Source organism: Psittacula echo (genome assembly GCF_963264785.1).
Source record: "Psittacula echo genome assembly, chromosome: 2".
In the NCBI taxonomy this organism is placed as follows: Eukaryota; Metazoa; Chordata; class Aves; order Psittaciformes; family Psittacidae; genus Psittacula; species Psittacula echo.
Genome location: NC_137737.1, coordinates 58,945,034 through 58,967,698, shown reverse-complemented (window position 1 = coordinate 58,967,698; position 22,665 = coordinate 58,945,034). Strand labels below are relative to the sequence as shown.

General features: G+C 41.5%; 1 protein-coding gene across 3 annotated transcripts in view; it reads left to right on the top strand.

Annotated features, from left to right (window-relative positions):
• SNAP47 (synaptosome associated protein 47) overlaps positions 1-21,069 on the top strand; it is a 32,471-nt gene extending 11,402 nt beyond the window's left edge. The window contains exons 3-5 of one of the 3 annotated variants that reach the window (XM_080610619.1): positions 3,235-3,719; positions 7,954-8,084; positions 17,929-21,069. In XM_080610619.1, coding sequence (XP_080466745.1) covers positions 3,235-3,719; positions 7,954-8,084; positions 17,929-18,075 — 763 coding nt within the window. In that variant the 3' untranslated portion in view covers positions 18,076-21,069. Of the gene's footprint in view, positions 1-3,234; positions 3,720-7,953; positions 8,085-8,882; positions 9,274-10,191; positions 10,893-17,928 lie in introns of those variants that run through there. The other 2 variants (XM_080610621.1, XM_080610620.1) reach the window with 2 other exon arrangements.
• Positions 21,070-22,665: the final 1,596 nt, after the last annotated feature.

The window sequence follows — 22,665 nt, the reverse complement described above, 5'->3', positions numbered from 1 at the left end:
TTTATCTCCTTTCATATGTTTAAAACTTTGATTTACTTTATCTTGCCTGTATGTGTGGGCTTTTTTGGATTATTAATTCTGTTCTTGTGTATGCATGGGTACATACAGCTGCCGTCAGTGGATCCGTGTTCAGATAAGCAGAGCAGAGTGTGATTTTCTAGCAGATGTTCAAAGACCAAAAATAAATAGAAACCCAGATTTGCTGTTTCCTATTTAATGTATTGCTATTAGATGACAAGGTACTTTGGTCACAAATTTTCACTTGTGTATATGGACCGGTCATATAGGTTGTTGATACAGACGGGTGACTCCTTCGTGGAAGGCTGGAGAAGTTGCCTGGAACCTTTGTTAGGGCTGTGCAGCAGAAAAGCCTTAGCTGTAAATCAGACATTGCACAGCTGGGATGTCAGTCCCTGGGGAAAGAAGGGAGGAGGCAGGAGGGTGAAGGGATGAAGTGATAAAAATTAAGGCGCAAAGCTATCCAGGATAAATTGCCACAATGTAAACAGAGGTTTAGGCTTTTCACGTTGCAGCTGCTTTTCAGAAGGTCCCTGAACACAGTGAATGTGATGAAGTGAACCCATATTGCCATAGGAATTTAATGACTTTTGTTAGGTTAAGACATAGGCATAAGCTGTCATTGCCCTGAAGTAAGTTTTTGTAACTCTTTCATACACTTAAGAGGACAGAAAAAGTGCTTTGTGTTCTGTAGAAATGAGATCAGGTTGGTTGTCTCTGCTTAACAGCAGGGAGGTTGGAGCATAGCTTTGAATTTGGAAGATGTGTGCTAGTAGAGCCTGGGGCTTTTTCAGTCATTCTCTGTGTAGAATGTAAGTTGAACCTCATAGTTTCAGAATTCATCCCTAAATCTATGATACTGTGCCATTTTAAATTCTGTTATGTAGAACTTTGTACATATCCTTTGGTCTACCTTCCCTACCCCTCAGCCCTTTTTTAAGGAGTGTCACAGCATTTCCAGAGGGCAGTGGTGAGCTCCAGAACTGATACTCATATTGAGTTCTATCTACAGAAGTATCTGATGTTCATGCTTTAGCTGGGAGTAGACTCTTGGAACAATTCATTCTGCCTCTTCTATTCAAGAATTCAGTGGTTGATTCCCAATATGACGTTTTCTGCTCTTCCTAAAAGATGAGTTTATTTAAGTTGGTGTGTTTTGAAGCCAGTGCAGAGCTTTGACGGCTAGTAAAAAGTCTTTCAGATTAGACTTTGTCTGCAGCCAAATTAAACAGGTTTTTAAAATTGCAGAGTCTTCTGTGTGTAGGCACACTCTGATTCTCATGGAAAATAAATCACTACAAAAGATCTTTAGAGCAGCACTGTTGTGATGCGTATTTGATCAGGGAGTACCTTTCTAGAGTAAACTTAAAAGTAAATTAAATCAAGCTGACTTTCCAAAATAGCGGTAAAGCAGTAGTAGTTTTTGTTTTGGTCTCATAAGCCTTGCATCTCTAGGATTTAAGTTAGTAAATAGTCTTTTGTAGTAAGATGGCATTTTTTCATGAAAGATTTTATTACGTGTAGGCTGGCTTCTTAGAAGCATCTACTACAACTGCTGTGCCAGTGGCACGTGCCTCATCACTAGATAGTCTTTAAGGTATTGATGGAGATGGGGGAACACACAATTCTGTTCTGGCTTGAACTTCCTTACAGCTGATTTTTTTTTTTTGGTTGATTTAAACATAACCTCTTCCTTCCCATTAGTTAATTGAGAATTCATTTGTGCCTCCAGAGACTGCTTTCCTGTCCTGCTCAGGGGCTGAGGAGTGGACTGAAAAATCTCTGTTTAAAACATCCTGAACAGGCTAATTGTCTGCAGCCTAGTTTGGTTTGTAGGATGCTTCCAGCCAGCTCTCTGCTGGTTTTCAGTGGGAGCAGGGTAGGGTTTGGGCAGTCAGTGATTCCCAGAGGTTTGATTTGCCTCTTCCTATGCCTGGGACTGGAGATGAGCAACTTTGGCTCAGATGTGACGTGCGTATCAGAGGCTGCTGGTGAGTGAGAGAGGAGGTGACTGTTTACACGGCGGGAGGGAAGGTGGATATGAAGTTTGTGTTAGCTGGGTGTGGAGATGTTGTTGGTCCCAAAATTTCTTTCCAGCCACTAAAGTGGAGTCATCTTGAAATGCACAGTCCTCTGCTAGCAGGATGGGCTTGAGTGATACAGGCAGGGGATGAGAGGAAAGTGAGAGAAATGGAGCATCATTGGTGTTGACTGTGGCTCTGCCACCAACTCCTGTCTAGACGTGGAGAGGGATGATAACAGACAGGAGCGCACAACGTGAAAAATCAAACCAAAACCATCCCATTTCCTCTTATTCCCTTTCCATTTCTTTCTTTTTTTTTTTTTTTTTGTGTGTGTGTGAAAAGAGCAGTGGTCAGGCTTAGACCCAAAGGTCTTCGATCATGATCCTTTCTTGGGAGAGGACCCAGAAAAGGGGAATGGGCTATGCTGATAAAAAAATATAACAGGAGGATTTTGTTTTCTCTGTCATTGATTCTTCCTAACAGTGTTACATCTTTCTTGCTTGCAGCTGGTAAACTTGGATGCCTGCTTAGGTGCATGTTCTTGCTTAGGAATAAGGGACTTGACTCTTTTGTTATTTCTGGCTATACAGTGGTCTTTCTGGGGAGCAGTTGCTTAATTGTTCCATAAAGTCAGTCTGGTTACCTTTAAGCTAAGGCACCAGTTTCCAGCAAGAAGGCCTGTGTCCTTCAGGAGCTACACCGATACTGATGGTGAGGCAGACTCTGGATGCCTGTGGCAGTTTCTGCTGGGCTTTTCAGCCTCAACATTGCACTCTTAGTGTTTTAATGGGAATTTGGGAGTGGAGGCAAAGCAAAAGGTAGCATCAGACTGTGGGGCTGTGGTATAAAGGAGCAGAAGAAGGCAGTGGTGCAGATGGCGAAGTGTGGAAATATTGAGGTAAATGGCAGTATTAGCTGAAGACCTGGCCTGATTAAGTAAGTTAAAAGTTGGATTTCTTGTGTCAGAACAGTGGGATTCCAGGTCCCCTTTCCAGTGTGTTAGCAAATGAAGGAAAGCTGCTTTTTAAAACAGATGGATCCTGGTAACCTGTGAATAGGTTTGAGGAACAAAATAAGAGGGCGGGATTCAGTATTAAGAAATCTTTGTCTGCTGTAATTTGCTTTGAACTGGAGGGGTAGCACGACCTCCCTACTGGCTTTGACTCTGCTAACACTCTCTTTTCTCTGCTAGGTTGTTGACTGAGCTTGAATCTCCTTCTTGGTGGCCATTTAGCAGCAAGCTCTGGAAAGCACCATTGGAAACCAAGCCAAAGGAAACTGCCACAGTTTCCGATTCGAAGAACCAGGAAGGAATCATAATTAGAATTCCAGTTATTATCACCCACAGAACAGACTCAAATGTCAAGCCAGGAAAACTCACGCTCTTTGCTTCTGGTCTGGAAATCAGTGACTGCAATTCTCAGGTCATTCACCGTTTTGAATCAAAGGATGTAGATGATATCAGAGTTCATACACCATATGAAATCAGTGTCCGTCAGAGATTTATCGGGAAGCCAGACACCTCTTACCAGCTCTTGTCAGCAAAGATGCCGGAAGTAATTCCTATCTTGGAGATGCAATTTAGCAAGAAGATACAGTTTCTAGAAGATGCCCTAGGTTTTGCTGGTGCCAGGAAGTCTCCTCAGGTGGATTTGGGGACCTCCATTTGGCAAGCAGGTATGTGACAAAGCAATCCATCTATAAGAGTAACAATACTGCCAGAATTTTCTAGGTGGTTTTCAAACTCAAAAGTGTATAATAGTTATAAGGCAAATCTTCTTCCCTTTGCCCCAGTGTGAGACAATGTTGATGATAAAATTCAAGAAATAAATGATGGGTGACCTTAGACCCTATTGCCAAGAGGGCAGAAGTGACAGAAGTGTGTGGCCCTGCTTTAGTCTAGTTGGATTTTCTTTTCACAGCTACATTAGCAGAACCTGTGACTGCAGATGCTGAAGCTGAGTGTCCCTCAGGAGCCTAGCAGCTGGATTGCACCAAGCCCTCTTTAACATTGTGCTCTCAGCTGGTGTTGACACTAACTCTACACCACTTTGTGAAAGGATTAACTTTGATTTTCAGCTGCTGGCCTGTGTTTTAACTACAGTGTCATTCTTTTTCCAGTGGTCACCAATTCACTTTTGTGCCATTCTGTGGGGAAGTCATTAGAAATCAGTTTTCCTGATTGCATGCTTCACAGTCCTCTATTGTTGTTTTTACTTTGTAAGTTTGTAGCTGGAAATATATTAAATCTGTCATTCAGTTAATTGTAGAAAATTTAAAACATATTTCCAGTCCAGCAGGTCTTTTAAATAACATCTGGAATAAACATCACATTAATTTTCATATCTTAAAAACTAGAATTTTATTATTTGAGAAGTTCAGGTGTTTGGAGTTAGATTTTAGGTCTCAGGCTAGGTTAATACATAGGTGAAAGAAAACAAAGTGGAGATTGAAACCCTTTCACAGTAATAAGAATGACATTACTTACTACTGTTACGTCTGCTAAAATTCTGGAGAGGGTTGTTTTTTGTGTTGTGGTTTTTTGTTTTTTTTTTTGTAATCCAACCCTGGATTCATTTGGAGAGCTGTTGAATTCTTGTCTGTTAGGAATTTAGTTCTATCAAAATGTCTGAATCCTCCTTTTTTTCTTAATCGTTCATGACATAAGAGCAAATTGGATGGATTTATTGCCAGTACATTAAAAACAAGTAGAAAAATTATACAGTAAAGCAATAATTGAACCTATATCCGTGCACTGAGCTAAAACTGGAGTTCAGCAGGGAGGATAATGTCCTCTTGTTGAAGAGTCATCGAGGGCCATAGCTTGGAAAAGCTTGTTAATTTTTAAGGAAGTAAGTCTTGGGCATCTGGCACTAAAATGTCAGCACAACAACTTAGAGGAAAAACAACCTGCTGGTTTCTTAAGCACTGAGTTATTCCAGCAAATTGGTGTTCAGTTCCTGATGATCTTAAGGCTGGTTACATAAAATAATTGGTTATACAGCCCTAGTGTGCTTAATTTCCCACTGCTCTGCTCTGTTTGCATCTGAGTCAGTGAGTCAAGGATATTGCTCTCCTGCCCCCACCTGCATTTCGACTGTTTAATTTGGAAATGTCAGTAAAGAAAACTGGAGGTTATGGAAATCTTGACTTCTCTAGCTCCACCAAAACCCTTGTTTGTTCCTTTCCCGAGGTCTAGCACTGTCTGTCTTCTGTCGCAAGATGGCAGTCACGGACTGTGTTTTAACCTCTGGGTTTTTTCCGTGGTGGTTCACATGGTGGAAATACTGATTTATTTTTATTTTTTTATTTTTTTTTTTAGTTCTGTCACCCCCTCTTTTTTTTTTTTCTTTTTTTTTCTCCCCTAAAAGCAGGGGAAAAAAGTCTGTGTTATGCATCACTGTCTCTGCACACATAAAATGTGTCAGTTTTCAGATAGTGAATGTAGATTCAGGGACTTAGAGAAGAAATATCTTTGCAGTGGAGGTACATCTGTCTCTGTGAACTGGCTTGTAACGTTCTGTGCCCTCAGTGGTGAGATGTGAACATTTCCACCGCTGTCATAATCTCATCTGGATCCTGTCTGCTTATACTAGTCCTGCCTTAAAGTTGTGCATATTGCATGTTTGTATAAATAAATAAAAAAACCCCTCATCTTTCCTGAGAGTTTTGGCTTAATGCCACCTAGAAGAGGAATTTGTGAAGACTTTTATACACACCAGATTATCTGAAAGTATTTTTAGCTGCTTTGCATGTTTTTTCTGACTGTATATTCTTGGACCGAGCCACATGGGTATTTAAATGCTTAGGACAGAGCAGTGAGGTTTGTTTGTAACAGAGGTGGTTCTGTGCTGTATCAAGACAGTACTCTCCTAGCCAATAACATCCTCAATAGTGGCTGATAACAGCTACCAAGCATTAAAAAGTGCAAGAAATCCTACAGTGCCTGTGCAGTATAGCAATCTAGGGCAATGCTGTCTCAATCCTATAGCTGAAGACTGGTATTCGCTGTTTATCTTTTTTGAGGCTGCTGAATTTTTCCTGTCTACCCCTGTGACCGAATGTTCTCATTATTGAGTTTCCAGCACTTTGTTCAGTGGTTTTTACCTTCTCATCCTCACATGGTGGCAGTGAGTCCCACAGTCCAACTGAGTGTGACACAGAACAAAATTGCTTTTTAAACGTTTCTGCCTTTCTGTTCAATTCTGGGAAATGCCAGATCTTCTTCTTTCTTCATCCACTGTTTTTGTTCAGCTTTGTCACATCCTCTTACTGTTCTTGTCCTCAGTGAGATTAATGGATTGAAATGGATAGATTTCTTGTTTTTAATGAAATAATTAGTATATGGTGACAGTCAGCTGATAAGAAACACAAAGAATCTCCTCTGGTTATTTGCTGCCGTAGGAAGGACTGTCATTCCCTCCCCACTTTGTCCTCCGAGGGAGACCATGGCAGTAATTTACCATAAGCAGCATTTTTCTGTGCCTTGTTCTTAGACCATCTGATTACAAGGAGCATTTGCACAGGGTAACACTAGTACAGTAAATTACTTGCTTGTCTTAAATCTTGATGGTGTCTGAGTCCAGTGACTCTAAGGCTGATAACTGAATAATTCCAAGGATTATGAGTTTGCAGTAATTCCTTAAGAGGGATTTAGGATTTGGTGCTTTTGGTTTAGCTTTTGTCTTCCTTTTTATGGGGAGGTAATGCTGTCCAGAGCAGTTGAGTATACCTTGTCAGCTGGGCACCAGCTCCTTGACCTGGCAATGAGCTCTGGCATCTGGCACACTTTCTGTCCTGATGTACATAGGAGTTTTTGTCGTCTTCCTGTAATGGGTCAGGTCGTGTGCTCACAGGTGGCAGCAGTAGAATTAGCTTCCTTTATGGTGCCTCTTTAAGTGGGAGAGCTTCAGAGATCCTTGAAGCGCCTCTAGGAGCCAAGACATGTGTCACGGGTGTTTAGCAGCCATCTACATCAGAAATAACAACCTTGCCTTGCTGCATAATCCTGCTACCCTACTCTGGGTAGTATCACATACTGCAATAGGAGCTGATGCTTTAAATAAAGGACAAGTGGCATGTTACATGAGGGATTGCGTCAACACTACTTAGCTGGGGATGGCTGTTAGTGTCAGTGTTGCCCTTCTGTTTCAGGGGTTTGCTGACTTGACTCTGTCCCAAATCCATCACTTGCAAATTCTTTAATTAAAAAGATTAAAGAGAGAAGAAACAGAAGGTGGAGAATCCTCATTTATCTGATTGGGAGTGTGTTGCTGCTGCTTTGTGCTCAGTTCAGATGAATCCCCACAGCTCAAAATGAACCCGTTCTCCAAATGCTGCCTTTAATAATAAGTCATCTCTCGGTAGCCTGGTCACCTCCAGGTTAGGTATTGTACAGAATACAGCTCAAATCTTTTCTAGAAGAAAAGTCCCCTTGCAGACTGGTATGGAGAAAAGCATAGAATCCCAGAATGGTTTGGGTTGGAAGGAATCTTAAAAATCATCCATTTCCACCCGTCTGTCATGGGCAGGGACACCTTCCACTAGACCAGGTTGCTCCTTCAACCTGGCCTTGAACACTTCCAGGGATGGGGCAGCCCCAGCTTCTTGGGACAACTTGTGCCAGGGCCTCACCACCCTCACAGGAACTCCTTTCTATGATCTCATTTATATCTCCCCTCTGTCAGTTTAAAGCCATTCCCCTTGTCCTGTCCCTACCTGCCCTTGTCGGCCCCTTTATGCACTGGAAGCTACTCTAAGGTCTCCCTGGAGCCTTCTCTAGACAGAAGAAAGGGAGGGAGGATTAGGGGGAGAGAGAGAAAAAAGCAGGGATCAGCCAATTTGATACTAGAGCTGGTTCTCCCCATTGGTACAGGAAATGGCAGTCTGACCATGGGAATTTCTTTTGCAGCCACGGGACTCCTGGGAGGAGTGGTGCAGCCCAGCTCTCCAGTAGGAGGCAGAGAAGGGATGGACAGTGACCACATCCAGCTGCAAAAGCAAGAGAAGATCTCCCAGGAAGAAGCAAAAGAGCTTAAACAGGTATAAATTGGCATAACTTTGATAAGAGTTGTTTCACTGCCTCTGATTTCTTCATGAGATACATTTTCATCATCAGAAACCTAGTCATTGTCCTTAACAGAATATTCCTCAGAAAATTCCTGAAATTAAATGGGCAAATTTTAAAAATCAGTTAATCAAGCCTGTGATTAAAATGCACTGATAACTTTATAGTTTTGTTTTGTTTTGGGTTTTTTTACTTATTTTGAACAAACCAAGGATTTTCATCAAAATATAGGATTATAATCCAAGCAAAATCCTTAACTGTAACCTGTTTTTCTGAAGATTAAGCATCTTAATTAAATAATTTTTAGCTCTTTTGTGTTTTCTGTATGCCATCTTATTCTTTTTAGTAAGGATTAGCAGTTCTGTTTCAGAAGCATCCACAAAACTGAACAAAGTGTTTTATAAACACACAGAACTTGTAGTTGGGAAATAAGTATACTGTCCAGCATATTAATAAAGAGGAGATTTCCCTAGAAATGAAAAAAATATTTAAAGTAATCTAGTCTGATATTGTTCCTCTGAATGGCTCTTTAAGGAATTTCTCTCATAGTTGATGTGCAGAACTCTTAGTGAAGAATCTGCCTTTGTAAGTAGATGGTTGATCTGAAACAGTGAACAAGCTGGAAAAGCAAATGAGAATGGTTTGAGTGGTTTTTCTATTAAAATAGATTTACTGGTGATGATCACAGCCATATCAGAAGATGTGACTGAAAATTAAACTTTATTATTGCTTATTTGCCCCCCTCTAGCATTTTATTCTTTTTGATATTCCAGGTGTATCTTGGTGATGGCATCATGTGAAGTCTGTCCTAATTCCATTGTTTCTTAGCCAAGCCTGAAGGCTTCCAGCCCCCTTCTTTTGTTTTATAGTTGGGAATTAGAATACAGCAACTTCTGTTAGCTTGAGTGCGTATGACAGTCACAGTCACTTAGTAGAGTCTCGAGTGGCTAAAAATAAAAGCTTCTTGCATGAAAAAATCTATTTATTAACCAAAAAACAGTTGAGTAAGTGAGAGTTTAACCTTTGCAGAAGGTTAATTTCAGAAATTTCTGGTACTCTCTGTGCTGGATGGTAGACTAGAAAAAGTGTTATATGGCCAGTGTGATTTAAAACAAAACACTTTTAAGATGAACTAGAGCTCAAAAAACAATTTTTGTATTTATTTATACCCCACTAAACCAAAAATCTTTAAGCCAGTTGATTATTTGGGGTGAGTTTGTGGGGGAGTGTGGATGAAGAGAGGATCTGAATTCCAAATTTACAGGCCATGAACTGGCCTGATTTTTCTCCAGTAATTGCTGTACACCTGTTCCCTAACAGCCAGGTGTCTTTAACCATCATTCCCGTCATTAGTAATTTTATGGTACATGTTTTAATTCCTATAAAACTCCTGTTCTTTTTCCTTGCTAGGAGTCACCACATAAATACATAGCTTTAGACCATAACTTGCTTCTGTAACCAAAATATAGTCAATATCTTTTGATTGAAGTTTCTTATTTGGATTTTTTTCAAAAACAAACCTGACTATTCACCATTTAGTGATTCTCCCTTCCGATCTTTTAAAGAGCTTATCTCCATGATCTGTTATTTTATCAAAAAATAACAATTTTCTGAAGCAGCGTTGACCTTTTGGAGGATTTTAAGAGACAATATTTCTCAGTCATAGTTGTACAAATAGCAGCAATCTGTTCTTCATGCAGACATGTGCTTTGTATGGCTGTTACGTATTCAGGAGGGCCAGTTGTTCCTTCCTTAAATGTCAGCTTTTCAGCACTATAATTCTGATTTGTAGCCAGACCCAAAAAAGATAAATACACTATGAGGGCTTGTTGGTCATGGACTACTAATGAAGACACATTTTGATACACCTTGCAAAAAAGGCTTTTCACGAATTGCTTCCCCTCCTCATTACTTGTGATGTGGGTGACTCCAGGAGAACTTCTGAAGACTGGAGGAGAGGAATTTGTGATGAACAGATATAGTTGTCACTCCTCCTCTCTCCTCAAAAGCAAAGTACTTGCAGTAATAACAATAGACATTTTGCAGCAGAAATCGTTGAATGATACTAATTCCTTCCATTAGAGCTGGAAGTCCTGAGCATCTGCAGTTGTGACTGGGTGACTGAGTAACGGACCTCACCAGGACTTCATGAAGGGATATTTGTGTCAACATTTGTGGCAGTGTGAGCTGTGTTCTTTAGCTGTGCTATACAGATGGAGAAAGAAGTCTCTGAAGTTACTGTGGTCTCTGGCTGAACTTCTGCCTCCCGCCTCGCTATGGCTGACATAATGGCATTGGGTGTGGGAGGGGATGTGATAATATTAGCTTAAGGGCTGTGGTCAAAGGGAGGCAATTCACTAAATTTGAAATTATTTTGCCAAACCGGTGCTTTCTAATTTCTCAAATTGTTCCTGCCAAAGAACTGTCCTGATATTTACTGTCTGGAGCACATATGCCATGAAGACAGAAACAATATTAAAGAAGTTAATTCTTTAACATTTGGGAAAAAGCCCACATCCCAGTTCATACCTTTGGCATTTGCTTTCTCATTGTCTTCTCAGGTCAAGGTGGTTCCATTTCAGTCCGTTGCTACTTTCAAAGTCTCTTCAGTGTTTATTCACCCTTTTATCATACCTTCATCTCAGGAAATTCCAACTGTTAGAAAAAACGTTTTGTTGAGGAACTGTTCATTCCAAGTGCTGAATACCAAATTTGCTCACAGGATGGCCTGCTTCCATGGCCTATAGTGGTCAACAGACAACTGATCTTAAGACCCATGTAATGACTATGCCTCAAGTTTATTTTTTGGAAGGCACAATGCAGGGAGAACTGAGATCCTGACAACTAATGCTTTGTATTTGCTTGTGTGTAACTTAAATATTTAATGACATGAAATTAAAAGGTGATAGTTAAGCTTGTGGAGCTGCTTGAGTACTTTTTTCCAGACAAGGCCAGCAGGATGTTAGTGGGACCATGAGTGCTCCGTGAGAAAGTAAATAAAATTAGAGTTCTGTATCACTCCAAGAAGAAATAATGGGAGAAATCAGCCACTAAGAATAAGATAGTAAACAATGATCCTTCCGTACTGTCTGAATAGCCACTGCCTCAGAAGAGCTGATGTTTTAAATCTGTCTGCTTTTGTGTGCTTCAGATACGGGGAACCTGCTGTCCTGTCAGACACGTCTGTTCAAGTGTTATCTGTGCTCAGATGTTCTATTCCACAAGAGACAGCCTGATTTTCTAGAGCAGGCAGAAGCCCTTTCACTAGTGGCTGGTGTAGAGCTTGGGTATTTGTACACTAAATACAACTCTGCATCTAGCAGAAGGAACCTCTGTGCTTTGCACAGCTACAGGCAAGTACTGAGAGCGGCAGTCTCAAACAGAAAACATGTTAAAGCAATTCAGATCCATAGATATTTGTTAGGGCAAGTTGCACTTGCCTCTTGAGGCATTAACAAATGTCCTGTAGTAAATTGTGTTGTGGTAGTTTAAGATACTTCTGCGCTCTGCTATCTCCCTGCCCGTTTCCAGGTGCAACAGGGGAAGATGTGGACAGGACCCTTAATATTTCTGGTGCAAGATCATAGAATCATAGAATACTTAGGGTTGGAAAGGACCTTAAGATCATCTAGTTCCAACCCCCCTGCCATGGGCAGGAACACCTCACACTAAACCGTGCCACCCAAGGCTCTGTCCAGCCTGGCTTTGAACATCGCCAGGGATGCAGCATTCACAGCTTCCGTGGGCAACCCATTCCAGTGCCTCACCACCCTAACAGTAATGAATTTCTTCCTTATATCCAATCTAAACTTCCCCTGTTTAAATTTTCACCTGTTACCCCTTGTCCTGTCACTGCAGTCGCTAATGGATAGTCCATCCCCAGCATCTCTATAGCCCCCTTCAGATACTGGAAGGCAGCTATGAGTTCTCCACGCAGCCTTCTCTTCTCCAGGCTGAACAGCCCCAACTTTCTCAGCCTATCTTCATATGAGAGGTGCTCCAGTCCCCTGATCATCCTCGTGGCCCTTCTCTGGACTTGTTCCAACAGTTCCATGTCCTTTTTATGTTGAGGACACCAGAACTGCACACAAAACTCCAAGTGAGGTCTCATGAGAGCAGAGTAGAGGGGCAGGATCACCTCCTTCGACCTGTTGGTCACTCTTCTTTTGATGCAGCCCAGGATACAGTTGGCTTTCTGGGCTGCAAGCACGCACTGCTGGCTCATGTTCATTTTCTCATCGACCAACACCCCCAAGTCCTTCTCTGCAGGGCTGCTCTGAATCTCTTCCCTGCCCAACCTGTATTTGTGCCTGGGATTGCTCTGACCCATGTGTAGGACCTTGCGCTTGTCTTGGTTGAACTTCATGAGGTTGGCATAAGCACACCATACAAGAGTGTCAAGGTCCCTCTGGATGGCATCTCTTCCCTCCAGCTTATCAACCGAACCACACAGCTTGGTGTCATCGGCAGATTTGCTGAGGGCTCACTCAATCCCACTGTCCTTGTCACCAACAAAGATGTTGAACAAGACCGGTCCCAACACCGATCCCTGAGGGACACCACTCGTTACCGGTCTCCAGCCGGACATGGAGCCATTGACCACACCTCTTTGCATGTGGCCATCCAGCCAGTTCTTTATCCACTGAGTGGTCCACCCATCAAATTGATGTCTCTCCAATTTAGAGACAAGGATGTTGTGTGGGACAGTGTTGAAGGCTTTGCACAAGTCCAGGTAGATAACATCAACTGCTCTGCCCCTGTCCATCAGCCCCTTCATAGAAGGCCACCAAATTGGTCAGGCAGGATTTCCCCTTAGTGAAGCCATGCTGGCTGTCACCAAGCACGTTGTTGTTTTTCATGTGCCTTAGCATGCCTTCCATTGCAGTTCCTGTTGTGGGTTTGAGTTTATAATGGGAGTATGAATTGGAATATTTTACATGGTTTTTCCCCTTCTTGCTCACCTGCAATGTGTTCAGCACAGAGGTGAAGCACCGTATTAAATCATGACAAGATATCACTCTTTTTACACCCTATTTCAGAGTACTGTGAATGACAGCTTCCTATTAACAGGTGAATTTATCTGCATTCAAGAGCCGTTTCTGGTTTTATGTGTTCTGCTTTAGTTTTCAGACCTGTTGGACAGGGATAGTAGTGTGGATCTCAGGGAGAATTTAATGGAGTTCAAACTTCAATTGTCAATACTTCCTGCACAGTGACACCTTCTGTATCTTATTTTTACTGCTGGATACTCCCTGTAACTTATTTTTTAAGCTTCAGCTAAATTACTTTGTTATGATGGCATCTCAGGCCCCAAACCAAATTGAGGTCTCCATTGTAAAATCTTTAGGATACAATCTCTGTTTGTACTATGCCTAACACCTGGAATTTACATCCTCAGGTGATGTGGCAAAATGATGAAGTCACAAGGCTAAGTACTGAACAGGTTCACAGGCCTGGAGTCCTCTCCTATCATTTTGTTTGTGTCTGTGTTGTGACTCCTGCTTGGCTCTCACTTAAGCCAAAGCAGAGAGAAGTGGGCAGCACTTGAACAACTCATCAAGCAGGTACATAAAACAGAGCAGATGAACTTGAGGTCCCTTCCAATCTCTAACATACTGTGATACTGTGATACTGTGAACTATGATCTAAACTGCAGTGTACTGATTGGGTCCCTGTAGTCTATACAAGAACTTGGGATACATAGCTTGGATGGATACCTCTTCTCCCACCAAGGCCTGAGTCTGCTGTAGTTGAACACTTGACACAGGGCAGATTTGGATAGCAGTGACAAATTTACTTCCTTGTTTTGTACAGCGAGAGTTCTGTGTGGGAATATTAGGTATTGCCTGAAGCTGCACAGAAAATCTGTGGCAGAGCATGAGGATAAATCAGACTTTCCAAATTATAATCTGGTGGCATAAATCTAAAGTTATCTCGGTGTGAGACTGACCACTGCCTGAGGAAATGTGCCTTTAAAATGTGTCTTTGATGGGCTCATACCTGCTGTTTTGGTTTGTGTAACAGATAGTTTCACGCTGAATTTTCATGTTTGGTTCACCCTCCAAATTGCATACTGGCACAGCAAGCACTGCTGCTTTGAGCAGTTGACAGAACTGAAGCAGTGATAACTAGACATCTTGCAATCATTTTGCTTTGCAAAAATACTGACCAGCTTTGGCCAGACTTCAGCTTCCAGTAACTCTTTCCAGCAAGCTCTGTGGGCTCTGCTGAAAGAGAGTCTTAACCGCTCCAGGTCGCATTGGATTGAGTGGCAGTACTTAGTTGGAACAGATGAAGATGCTGCAGACAAGGAGTTAAGGGATTTATTACCAGACTTTCTGAGGCAAAGAAAATTAACAGATGAAAGTGAGCCGCTTGCCTTTTATTTTTGCGTGTGAGTAACCACATCGTCATCAACTGCTGTGTTTCAAGGCAGAGCCTAATGGCAGGTGAACTGAGCAGAGCCCTGTAGCTGACTAAGTTTCCATTTTACTGCTTTCATATTTTAAGCGCTTTTCTGTTCTCAACAATTGTGTCTTTTTCTGTATTTTAAATGTTAAGTATGCTCTAATGAATGCAAAGCCTATCAAAAATAATCTGTTTTGAAACTAAAAATAAATACTTTCTGTGGCAAACCTGGGCCTTTTTGGCACAATTTTGATTTACAAATAAATTGTGTTCCTCTTGGAGAGGTGGGGAAGGAGTGTTTCTGCTTCCTTTCTGCATACTCTCATGCCAGCCCCTGCTTTGCTGCGTAGCAATCTTGGAGGCTTGCTGCGTATCACCACACTTACCTGATGTGGTCGCCTCTACCTAGATGTGGTGGGTGAGGAGGTGGCTCAGGAAACCTGAAATTTACCACACTTTGAAGGGTGCTTAGTGGTAAACCTCCAAAAGCCTGTGCCTGGCAGTAGCAGGAGGTGGAGGTGTTGAAGGACCAGAGGAACCATTCTGGAGCATGTGTCATTCCATGATCTAGAAATCTGCTTTTCTTCTGCTGTTTCGGAAAACAAATTTTGGGATGTTGTTGAGTAAGCCTTTTTAGTAAACTTGCTGAGAAAATATTAGTATGAACCATCTTTAAATCATCTCCAAATGATGAGGCATTCTTCTTTTGCTGCCATCCTTTAGGATGTATGGAAGGAGTGAAGTTTCTTCTCTCTTAAACTGGTATAAAGAATTTAAACTTTATTGGAGCAGAGGCTGAAACTCTGTAATCTCTCAGGTGAACGCTGAAGCTAGTCCTGCTTTTAGTTGGATGGAGTGGACCAGAAGACCTTCAGAGGTCTTTTCCTAAACACACTGTGACTTTATGAATGGTAGGAGTCATTTCATGTCGCACTGCCTACTTTATTTCATGTATTTATATGCATGTTCTATGTATGATACAAGCAGAAGAAGCCCAAAGGAAAGGCTGAGAGAAAGCCACCTCTGAACTTCCCATTTTCAAGTATAATTCTGAATAATACACATGATATATCTGATCATGTCACTTTTCTTTTTGGTGCGTATCGTGAACACATCTACCACCTCTAGTTTGGGGAATTCACCTTTGCTTTCCTGTTACAGTGAGAGATCCTGAAATGTTCCATTTGAGATAGAAAAAGAGGGGGGGTTAGCTTGTAGTTTTGGTAAGAACAGACAAAAGTAGATAAAGCTTGATCCATGGTTTGAATTGTTGGTTTGTTTTTTCTTGTTTGTTTTCTTTTTTCTTTGGCAGCCAAATTGCCAAATCAGTTTTTCACACGGCTCTGTTTCTAGCTGTTTGTGATTTACGGAAAGTGCTGAGAAATACCTCATAGCAGCCTTACAATATCTGAAGGTGACCTAAAATGCTGGAGAGGACTCTTCGTCAGGGGCTGTAGTGGTAGGACAAGGGCAGTGGGTTTAAACTTCAGGTTCAGGTTAGATACAAGGAAGAAATCCTTTACTGTGAGAGTAGTGAGACACTGGAACAGGTTGCCCAAGGACGTTGTGAATGCTCCATGCCTGGAAGTGTTCAAGACCAGGAACATGGTTAGATGGTTGGATAGTGCATTGAGCAACCTGGTCTAGTGGAAGGTGTCTGTGCCTGTGGCAGAGGGGGTTGGAACTATATGATCTTTAAGGTCCTTTCCAACCCAAACCATTCTAAGATTCTGTATGTTATGAGATAAATCTTATTACCATGACTGATATCCAGCTTCAGCCAAAGCATTTTGTCTCAAAAAATTCCCCTGTCCTTCCAGCTAGATATGATGTTCTTCACTGCTTTTCTCAAACCGGTAACTCCACAGCAGCTTTCTGGGGGCTGATTATATGTTCTAATATATTCTAATGGAAAACAAGAGAACTGAGTTTGGCACTTAAGAAAAAGTAAAATTAAATGTGTTTAGAGTGCAGTTCTTTTCCCCTGTTTTACTAAAAGCCACAGATTTATGCTGTTAGGCTGCAGTTCTGGTCTCTTCCGTAGCATCACCTGGATGCTCATGTAGCACAGTAGTTGATGTTGTGGGATAGTGCTGGGATAATTTGCTTTCTTGGAGACTCACTGCAATTGATTGGATAAACTACTCTTATTAAGCAGGCAATGCAAGAATGGACCCAGCTGTGGATGCCTAAGGAAGTAGACCATGTAGGCCAGCAGAGACCTTGTGATCTGAAGTAACTTGGAAGCTGGATTTCCAGTCAGTATGATGCAGTGCTTCCAAATTTCCCTCTGATATATCTGAGAAAAGGCAGCTGAGGGTTGCCCATCAGGCAGGTGCTTTTCAGTTCACGCATCCAGGCTTATTAAGGGAGTAGCCACAAGAGGGAAGAAAAGGCAATGATATAACTCAGTCCTTGGTCTGCTGCTAAAAGGAACCACTGTTACAGGGTGAGGAATTAAGACAGATTTTTCTTGTGTAGTTTGGATCTCTGTGCTTGGACTTGGTTGTGTGAACTGATGAAAATGAAGGTTGAGTAGGCCCCATAAGTCAGTGTATGTTATTGTTATGGATGGCTCAGCCATGAGAATATATAAGCTTGGATTTCTTCCATTTTAGAGGCTTCTGCCCTGTTTGGACCAATATCTATAGGCATTTTCAGACTACATGGTCCCCTCACAATCTTGGAGTGGCTGAGGGTGTTAGCTCGCAGTTCCACATATGAACAGTAATTTGCTAAATGTAGTGTAAATTGGTTGATATATAATACAATGCTTACAGCCTGGAGTAGAGCTGTAGCCAGTGCATCTGTTATTTCTCATCTCAGGTACAGCCTGAGCCTCTTGGCGGCCTTGATGTCTGTTCATACCGCACCACTCTCTAGTCCCTTGAAAATTGTTTGGTTGCCTAATTCTCACTTTTCCCATCTGCTCCAACCACTGACACTTCCTGTCCTTTGACATTGTCAGTGCCTAACATTACTATGCCTTTAGCTGTGTGATCCCCTTCTGGTTTTGTAACAGCTGTGCTTGCTTTCCATGTCAGCTCTCAATGTGCACATCATCTCAGTACAAGCTACTGCTCTGGAATGCAGACATACCAAGGAGATAATAACAGAGCCAACAAACAACAAATGATGCTTAAATGATTTTTATTTCTAATTTATTCTCTTCCCTCCTCTCTAACCCTAACAGTTCAGATTTGAATTTTCTGGTCTTTAGTTCCTTGTTTCATTCATCTCAATTTAGTTTATCAGAGTAAGAAGTTTTTTTTCACCAGCATGCCTCAGGGCAGACTCCAATAAATGAAATAGAATTACAACAATGAAATAACTAATTGCCATGGGTCTGTTACATTTCTCAAAGAACCAGCTTGTAAGTTGCTGAAAGTGCTCAGTCTTTTCTTCTGACAGATACTAAAGAAGCTGAAGGGCCTTGCCTTGGAGACAGAAGCTGAGCTGGAGAGACAGGATGAAGCTCTTGATTCCATCACTACTTCTGTAGACCGTGCGACACTGAATATTGACAAGCAGAACCGCAGAATGAAGAAACTAACGTAGCGCCTACAGGAACCAGTGGGGATGGTATCATGAGGAAGAGGAGGATCAGAGAACTGTATTTATCAAGACTGTTTCTTTAATAGACACTTTATGTGGGAGCTGTTTGCAATATTGTCTGGAGTACAGTGCTGCTGTTACTGAGTTCCTGTGGGTTTTGAAAATGTTTCCAGACTTAGATGATGTTTGAAGGCTGTTTTAGGATTAAAAAGGCCAAGACTTTTAATTGCAGTGGAACAATGATAGTGGCTTCTTTACTACAGAAAATCTGTTAATATGAAAGGATGTGATATAATCTGAATCAACTTTTATGTGCTTTTTTTATGTTGCTGCTTTTGAAAGGTTTGGGTTTTTTACTGCAATGAAGAAGTAAAGGAGAAATGAACTGCATATGAGACTACTTTAGGTGATTACAGCTTATTAATTCTCTCTCAAGGTCTTTCTTTAAAAAAGTTAATAGCTGAAGTAAAGACCAGATGTCCAACTGCAAGTCATTGAGGCTTTTGTTTGTAACTTAATGCTGAGGTGAGCAAATGGTGGTGATAAAACCTTGTGTTCCCTGAGCAAATGTTTTTAATAGTTTCAATTGTGCTTTTAATGTACCTAGAAATTTTATAAGAATAATGAAGACTTAGTGGCCACAGCTGTCTGTTGCCACATCCTGGAAAATGGAGAAGGTGGTTAGTTAATGTGCATGTATTGGTAGAGATATCTGCTCACTGAGCAGGTTTGGTTTTTTTTTTTTGCCATTTGATAAATGTTTTGCTTGCTTTAGTCATTTATAAAAAGTATCAAAGTTGAATATGTGTGCTTTCCAAAAGGAAATGCTGATCATTGATGATCATGTACACGTTTTTGTGTGTTTATTTTTCCCTTTTAAACTACATGCGTAGTGAAGGAGTTGATTTTGGAGTGGAGAAAGTATTGTGGGTGAATCTATTCAGTTCTTGGAGTTCATTGTTTGTACCCCTCACTTGCACACAGTGTTCTTAGATTTTTGGTAATAGTCTGACATGGGATGCAGTGTTCTCAGAGCATCATGAGCACAGCGTTTACTTAGTGTGGTCCCTAAATACCATGGTGGAGCTGAGCTGCCAAATCTCTGATGAGTGTCAGTGGAAGGTCTCTTGTCCTTTCGCTTTTCTGTCCTTCATTTTCCAAGGATCTCTCTACCGTTCATCTCTGACTCCAAATGGGAACTTCATGAGTCATGTACAGCATCATGTAGTTTTTGTGTATCTCCCTCAGACGCACAGACTGAGGGACCTGTAGTTGGAGCTGTAGGCATCTGTATAATATTTGGCAGTTGTGGTACATCCATCTAATTCATGGCTTTTGTTTATTTGTACTAACTGGTGGTGAAACTTTTCAAGACTTCTCATAGACCTGTATTTCTAAAAGAAAAGGGAATACTGCAAATTTTTTGCCTAACAAGTTTTGTTGAGTTCACACTTGGCTCCATGGAGACCACAGGACAGCGAGACATTTTCCCCTCCTAACCTGCCTGATACTACATAGGAGAGATTCCAGGTAATCCATGTAGTGTAGAATCATAGAATGGTTTGGGTTGGAAGGGACCTTAAAGATCCTTCAGTTCCAGCCTCCTGCTCAGGCAGGGACACCTTCCATTAGACCAGGTTGCTCAAAGCCCCATCTAAACAGGCCTTGAACACTACCAGGATGGGCCAGCCACAGCTTCTCAGGACAACCTATTCCAGTGCCTCGCCATCCACACAGGGAAGAACTTCCTCATATCTAATCTAAATCTCCCCTCCGTCAGTGTAAAGCTATTCCCCTTGGCTTGTCCATACCTGCCCTTGCCAAAAGCCCCTCTCCAGCTTTCTTGTTGCCCTCTTTAGGCACTGGAAGCTGCTCTAAGGTCTCCCTGGAGCCTTCTCCAGGCTGAGCAAGCCCAGCTCTCTCAGCCTGTCTCCATAGCAGAGGTGCTCCAGCCGTCAGAGCATCTTCATGGCCTCCTCTGGATTTGCTCAAGATGAACATTTCTATCTTGAAATCTAGAATGAAACATTTAGAAAGAGCAAGCTGCTGGTCATGATGCTGGTGATGCAGCCCAGGACACAGTTGGCTTTCTGGGCTGTGAGCACACATACCTCTCGCCTGTGACAGAGAACACTAATTTCTTCGGTTCCTGCAGTTCAGCAGCTATTTTAGTTCAAAGTAGCTGTTGTAATATGTGTGTGTGTGGGGGGGTATTTTTGTTTGGTTGGTTGGGGTTTTTTTAAGTGTCTATATTAAGAAATTATTCTTGTACTGCTTTGAAATACAACAATTCTGGTGCAATATTAACTAATGAAGCTTTGAACTGTTTATTCCACTAATAGTTGATGTGAAAATGTCCCTTGTCAGGGTATTTCAGCCTACCTTTTAAAGAATGGTACAGTAAATCACATAGCGTATGTTAATTTTCAAGACCTTACTCTACCTTGTTTTGTATTACTTCATATTAGTTTGTTAGATTTGAGTACTACACTGCAAGTTCTCAATTTACAGTCCAAGTTGTTACTGGCATGCACTTTACTTACTTGCTGGATATAGCAATTACATGTACATTCACTATGTGCTGTGAAATAAAATACTGTCTGGGGTTCTCTTGTTTGTTTCCGATCCCAAAATCACTATTGTTTTACTGTGAAAGGAAGATACGTTTGCACAACTAATTATTTAATTAATTTCAAAGTGTACTTTGCACAAAATGCATGTGAACTGAACCTGGTGCTGACGCTGACTGGGAACTAATCTCTGAACTGAATTAGTGTGAACCAGGATTGCCAAAAGTAAATCCTAATGACATGTCATTTAGTTTAGCATTCTTGGTGCCATACTTGTATTGTTGTGGTTTTTAGCACTAGCTATTGCATCTTACTCAGTATTTTGTGGTTTGTATTAGTCCAACATTTCTATGATAAAGCAAAAAATTGTGATATTGTTTGTAAGAAGTGACCCATTCTAGAGCTGTGTATTAGATGAATTTCATGTGCCCGAAGGACTTTCGGTCTGTAATTGCTTCTTATTAAACATCTTGGGAAGATGATCTTCTCTCTTTTATTCATTTGACTGTGTAGTTGCAGTAAAAATACTCTATCCACCCCCTTGTCATTCTGTGGAGCAAAATTTAATGCAGCGCTTCTGTACGACTGGGCTTTAGGATAGGAGTTCTTTTATTATTATTAAAAAAAAGGGGGGAATATTAACTGATGGAATGTTATCAGTGTGAATGTTTACTGTTTGCAGCTGAAAAATGAAGTGGGTACACCGCACAGTGTACCTGGTGGCTGGAGACTGTGGCATAGGAGCTGCTCCCGCTCTTGGAGAGTGGGCTAAGATTCACAGAATCCTAGAATGATTTGGGTTGTAAGGGATCTTAAAGATCATCCATTTCCAACCCCATGCCATGGAAAGGGACACCTTTCACTAGACCAGGTTGTTCCAAGCTCTGTCCAGCCTGGTCTTGAGCACTGCCAGGGATGGGGCAGCCACAGCTTCTCGGAGCAAACTGTTCCAGTGCCTCACCACCCTCACAGTTAAGAACTTCTTAATGTCTCATCTAAATCTGCTCTCTGCCAGTTCAAAGCCATTCCCCCATGTTCTGTCCCTACCTGCCCATGTCAAAAGCCCCTCTCCAGCTTTTTTGTGGGCTCCTGTAGCCACTGGAAGCTGCTCTAAGGTCACCTGGGAGCCTTCTCCAGGCTGAGCAAGCCCATCTCTCTCAGCCTGTCTCCATTGCAGAGGTGCTTCAGCCCTTGGAGCATCTTTGTGGCCTCCTCTGGACTTGGTCCAACAGAACTCCAAGAGCTGCCTGGACATGTTACTATTTGAACAGTGGTACAGAAGTATAAAGACTTTACTCACATCAGACTTTTATTTTTATGTTATAATACAACTTGTGTCATTGCCAAGATTGCTTAGAGCCTCCAGAGTTTCCTTCTACATTAAACCCAAGTGCTTGTATTAATGTCACAGATCTGGACTGGTGCTTCACAGGAGAAGATGCAGCAGGTAATGTGCCAAACATTATTCTTGTGTTTTGTTCTTCACTGACATATTGTTATGAGCATGAGGCTTAGAGATATAATTTAGGATAATTTTTGCCTTTTATATGCAGTTTTTTAGTTCTTTGCAGGTCTTTACTGCAATGTGAAAAGTACAGGGCTTTGTCATTAAGAGACATAAGGAAAAACCTAATAAAAGATGTTCTAACATATAAAATTAAAAGTTATCACTTGGTCAGGCTTTTCAGATCTTGAAAAATGGAACTAGATTGTGTTCTATCATATTATCATATTATAATCCAATGTGTGTTCATGGAAGTGATGAGTGAGCCTGAAATGACTGGAACTTAAATGTATTTCTGCATAGGAGTTTGAATTTCTCCTCTGGAATTATTGAAATCCTGGTGATAAATGTAGCACTTTGTGGCCCTCAGGCAAGTGGTGTAGGGAGCTTTTTTCAGGCAATTAATTGATTTAACCAAAGCCTCATAATAGCTGTCTCTGTTTCCAGAGCCAGTGCTTTGAAACCACTGGTATGCTCTTCACAGAAGGAAATGAAGCAAAGCTGCTTGCAACTGTCAAA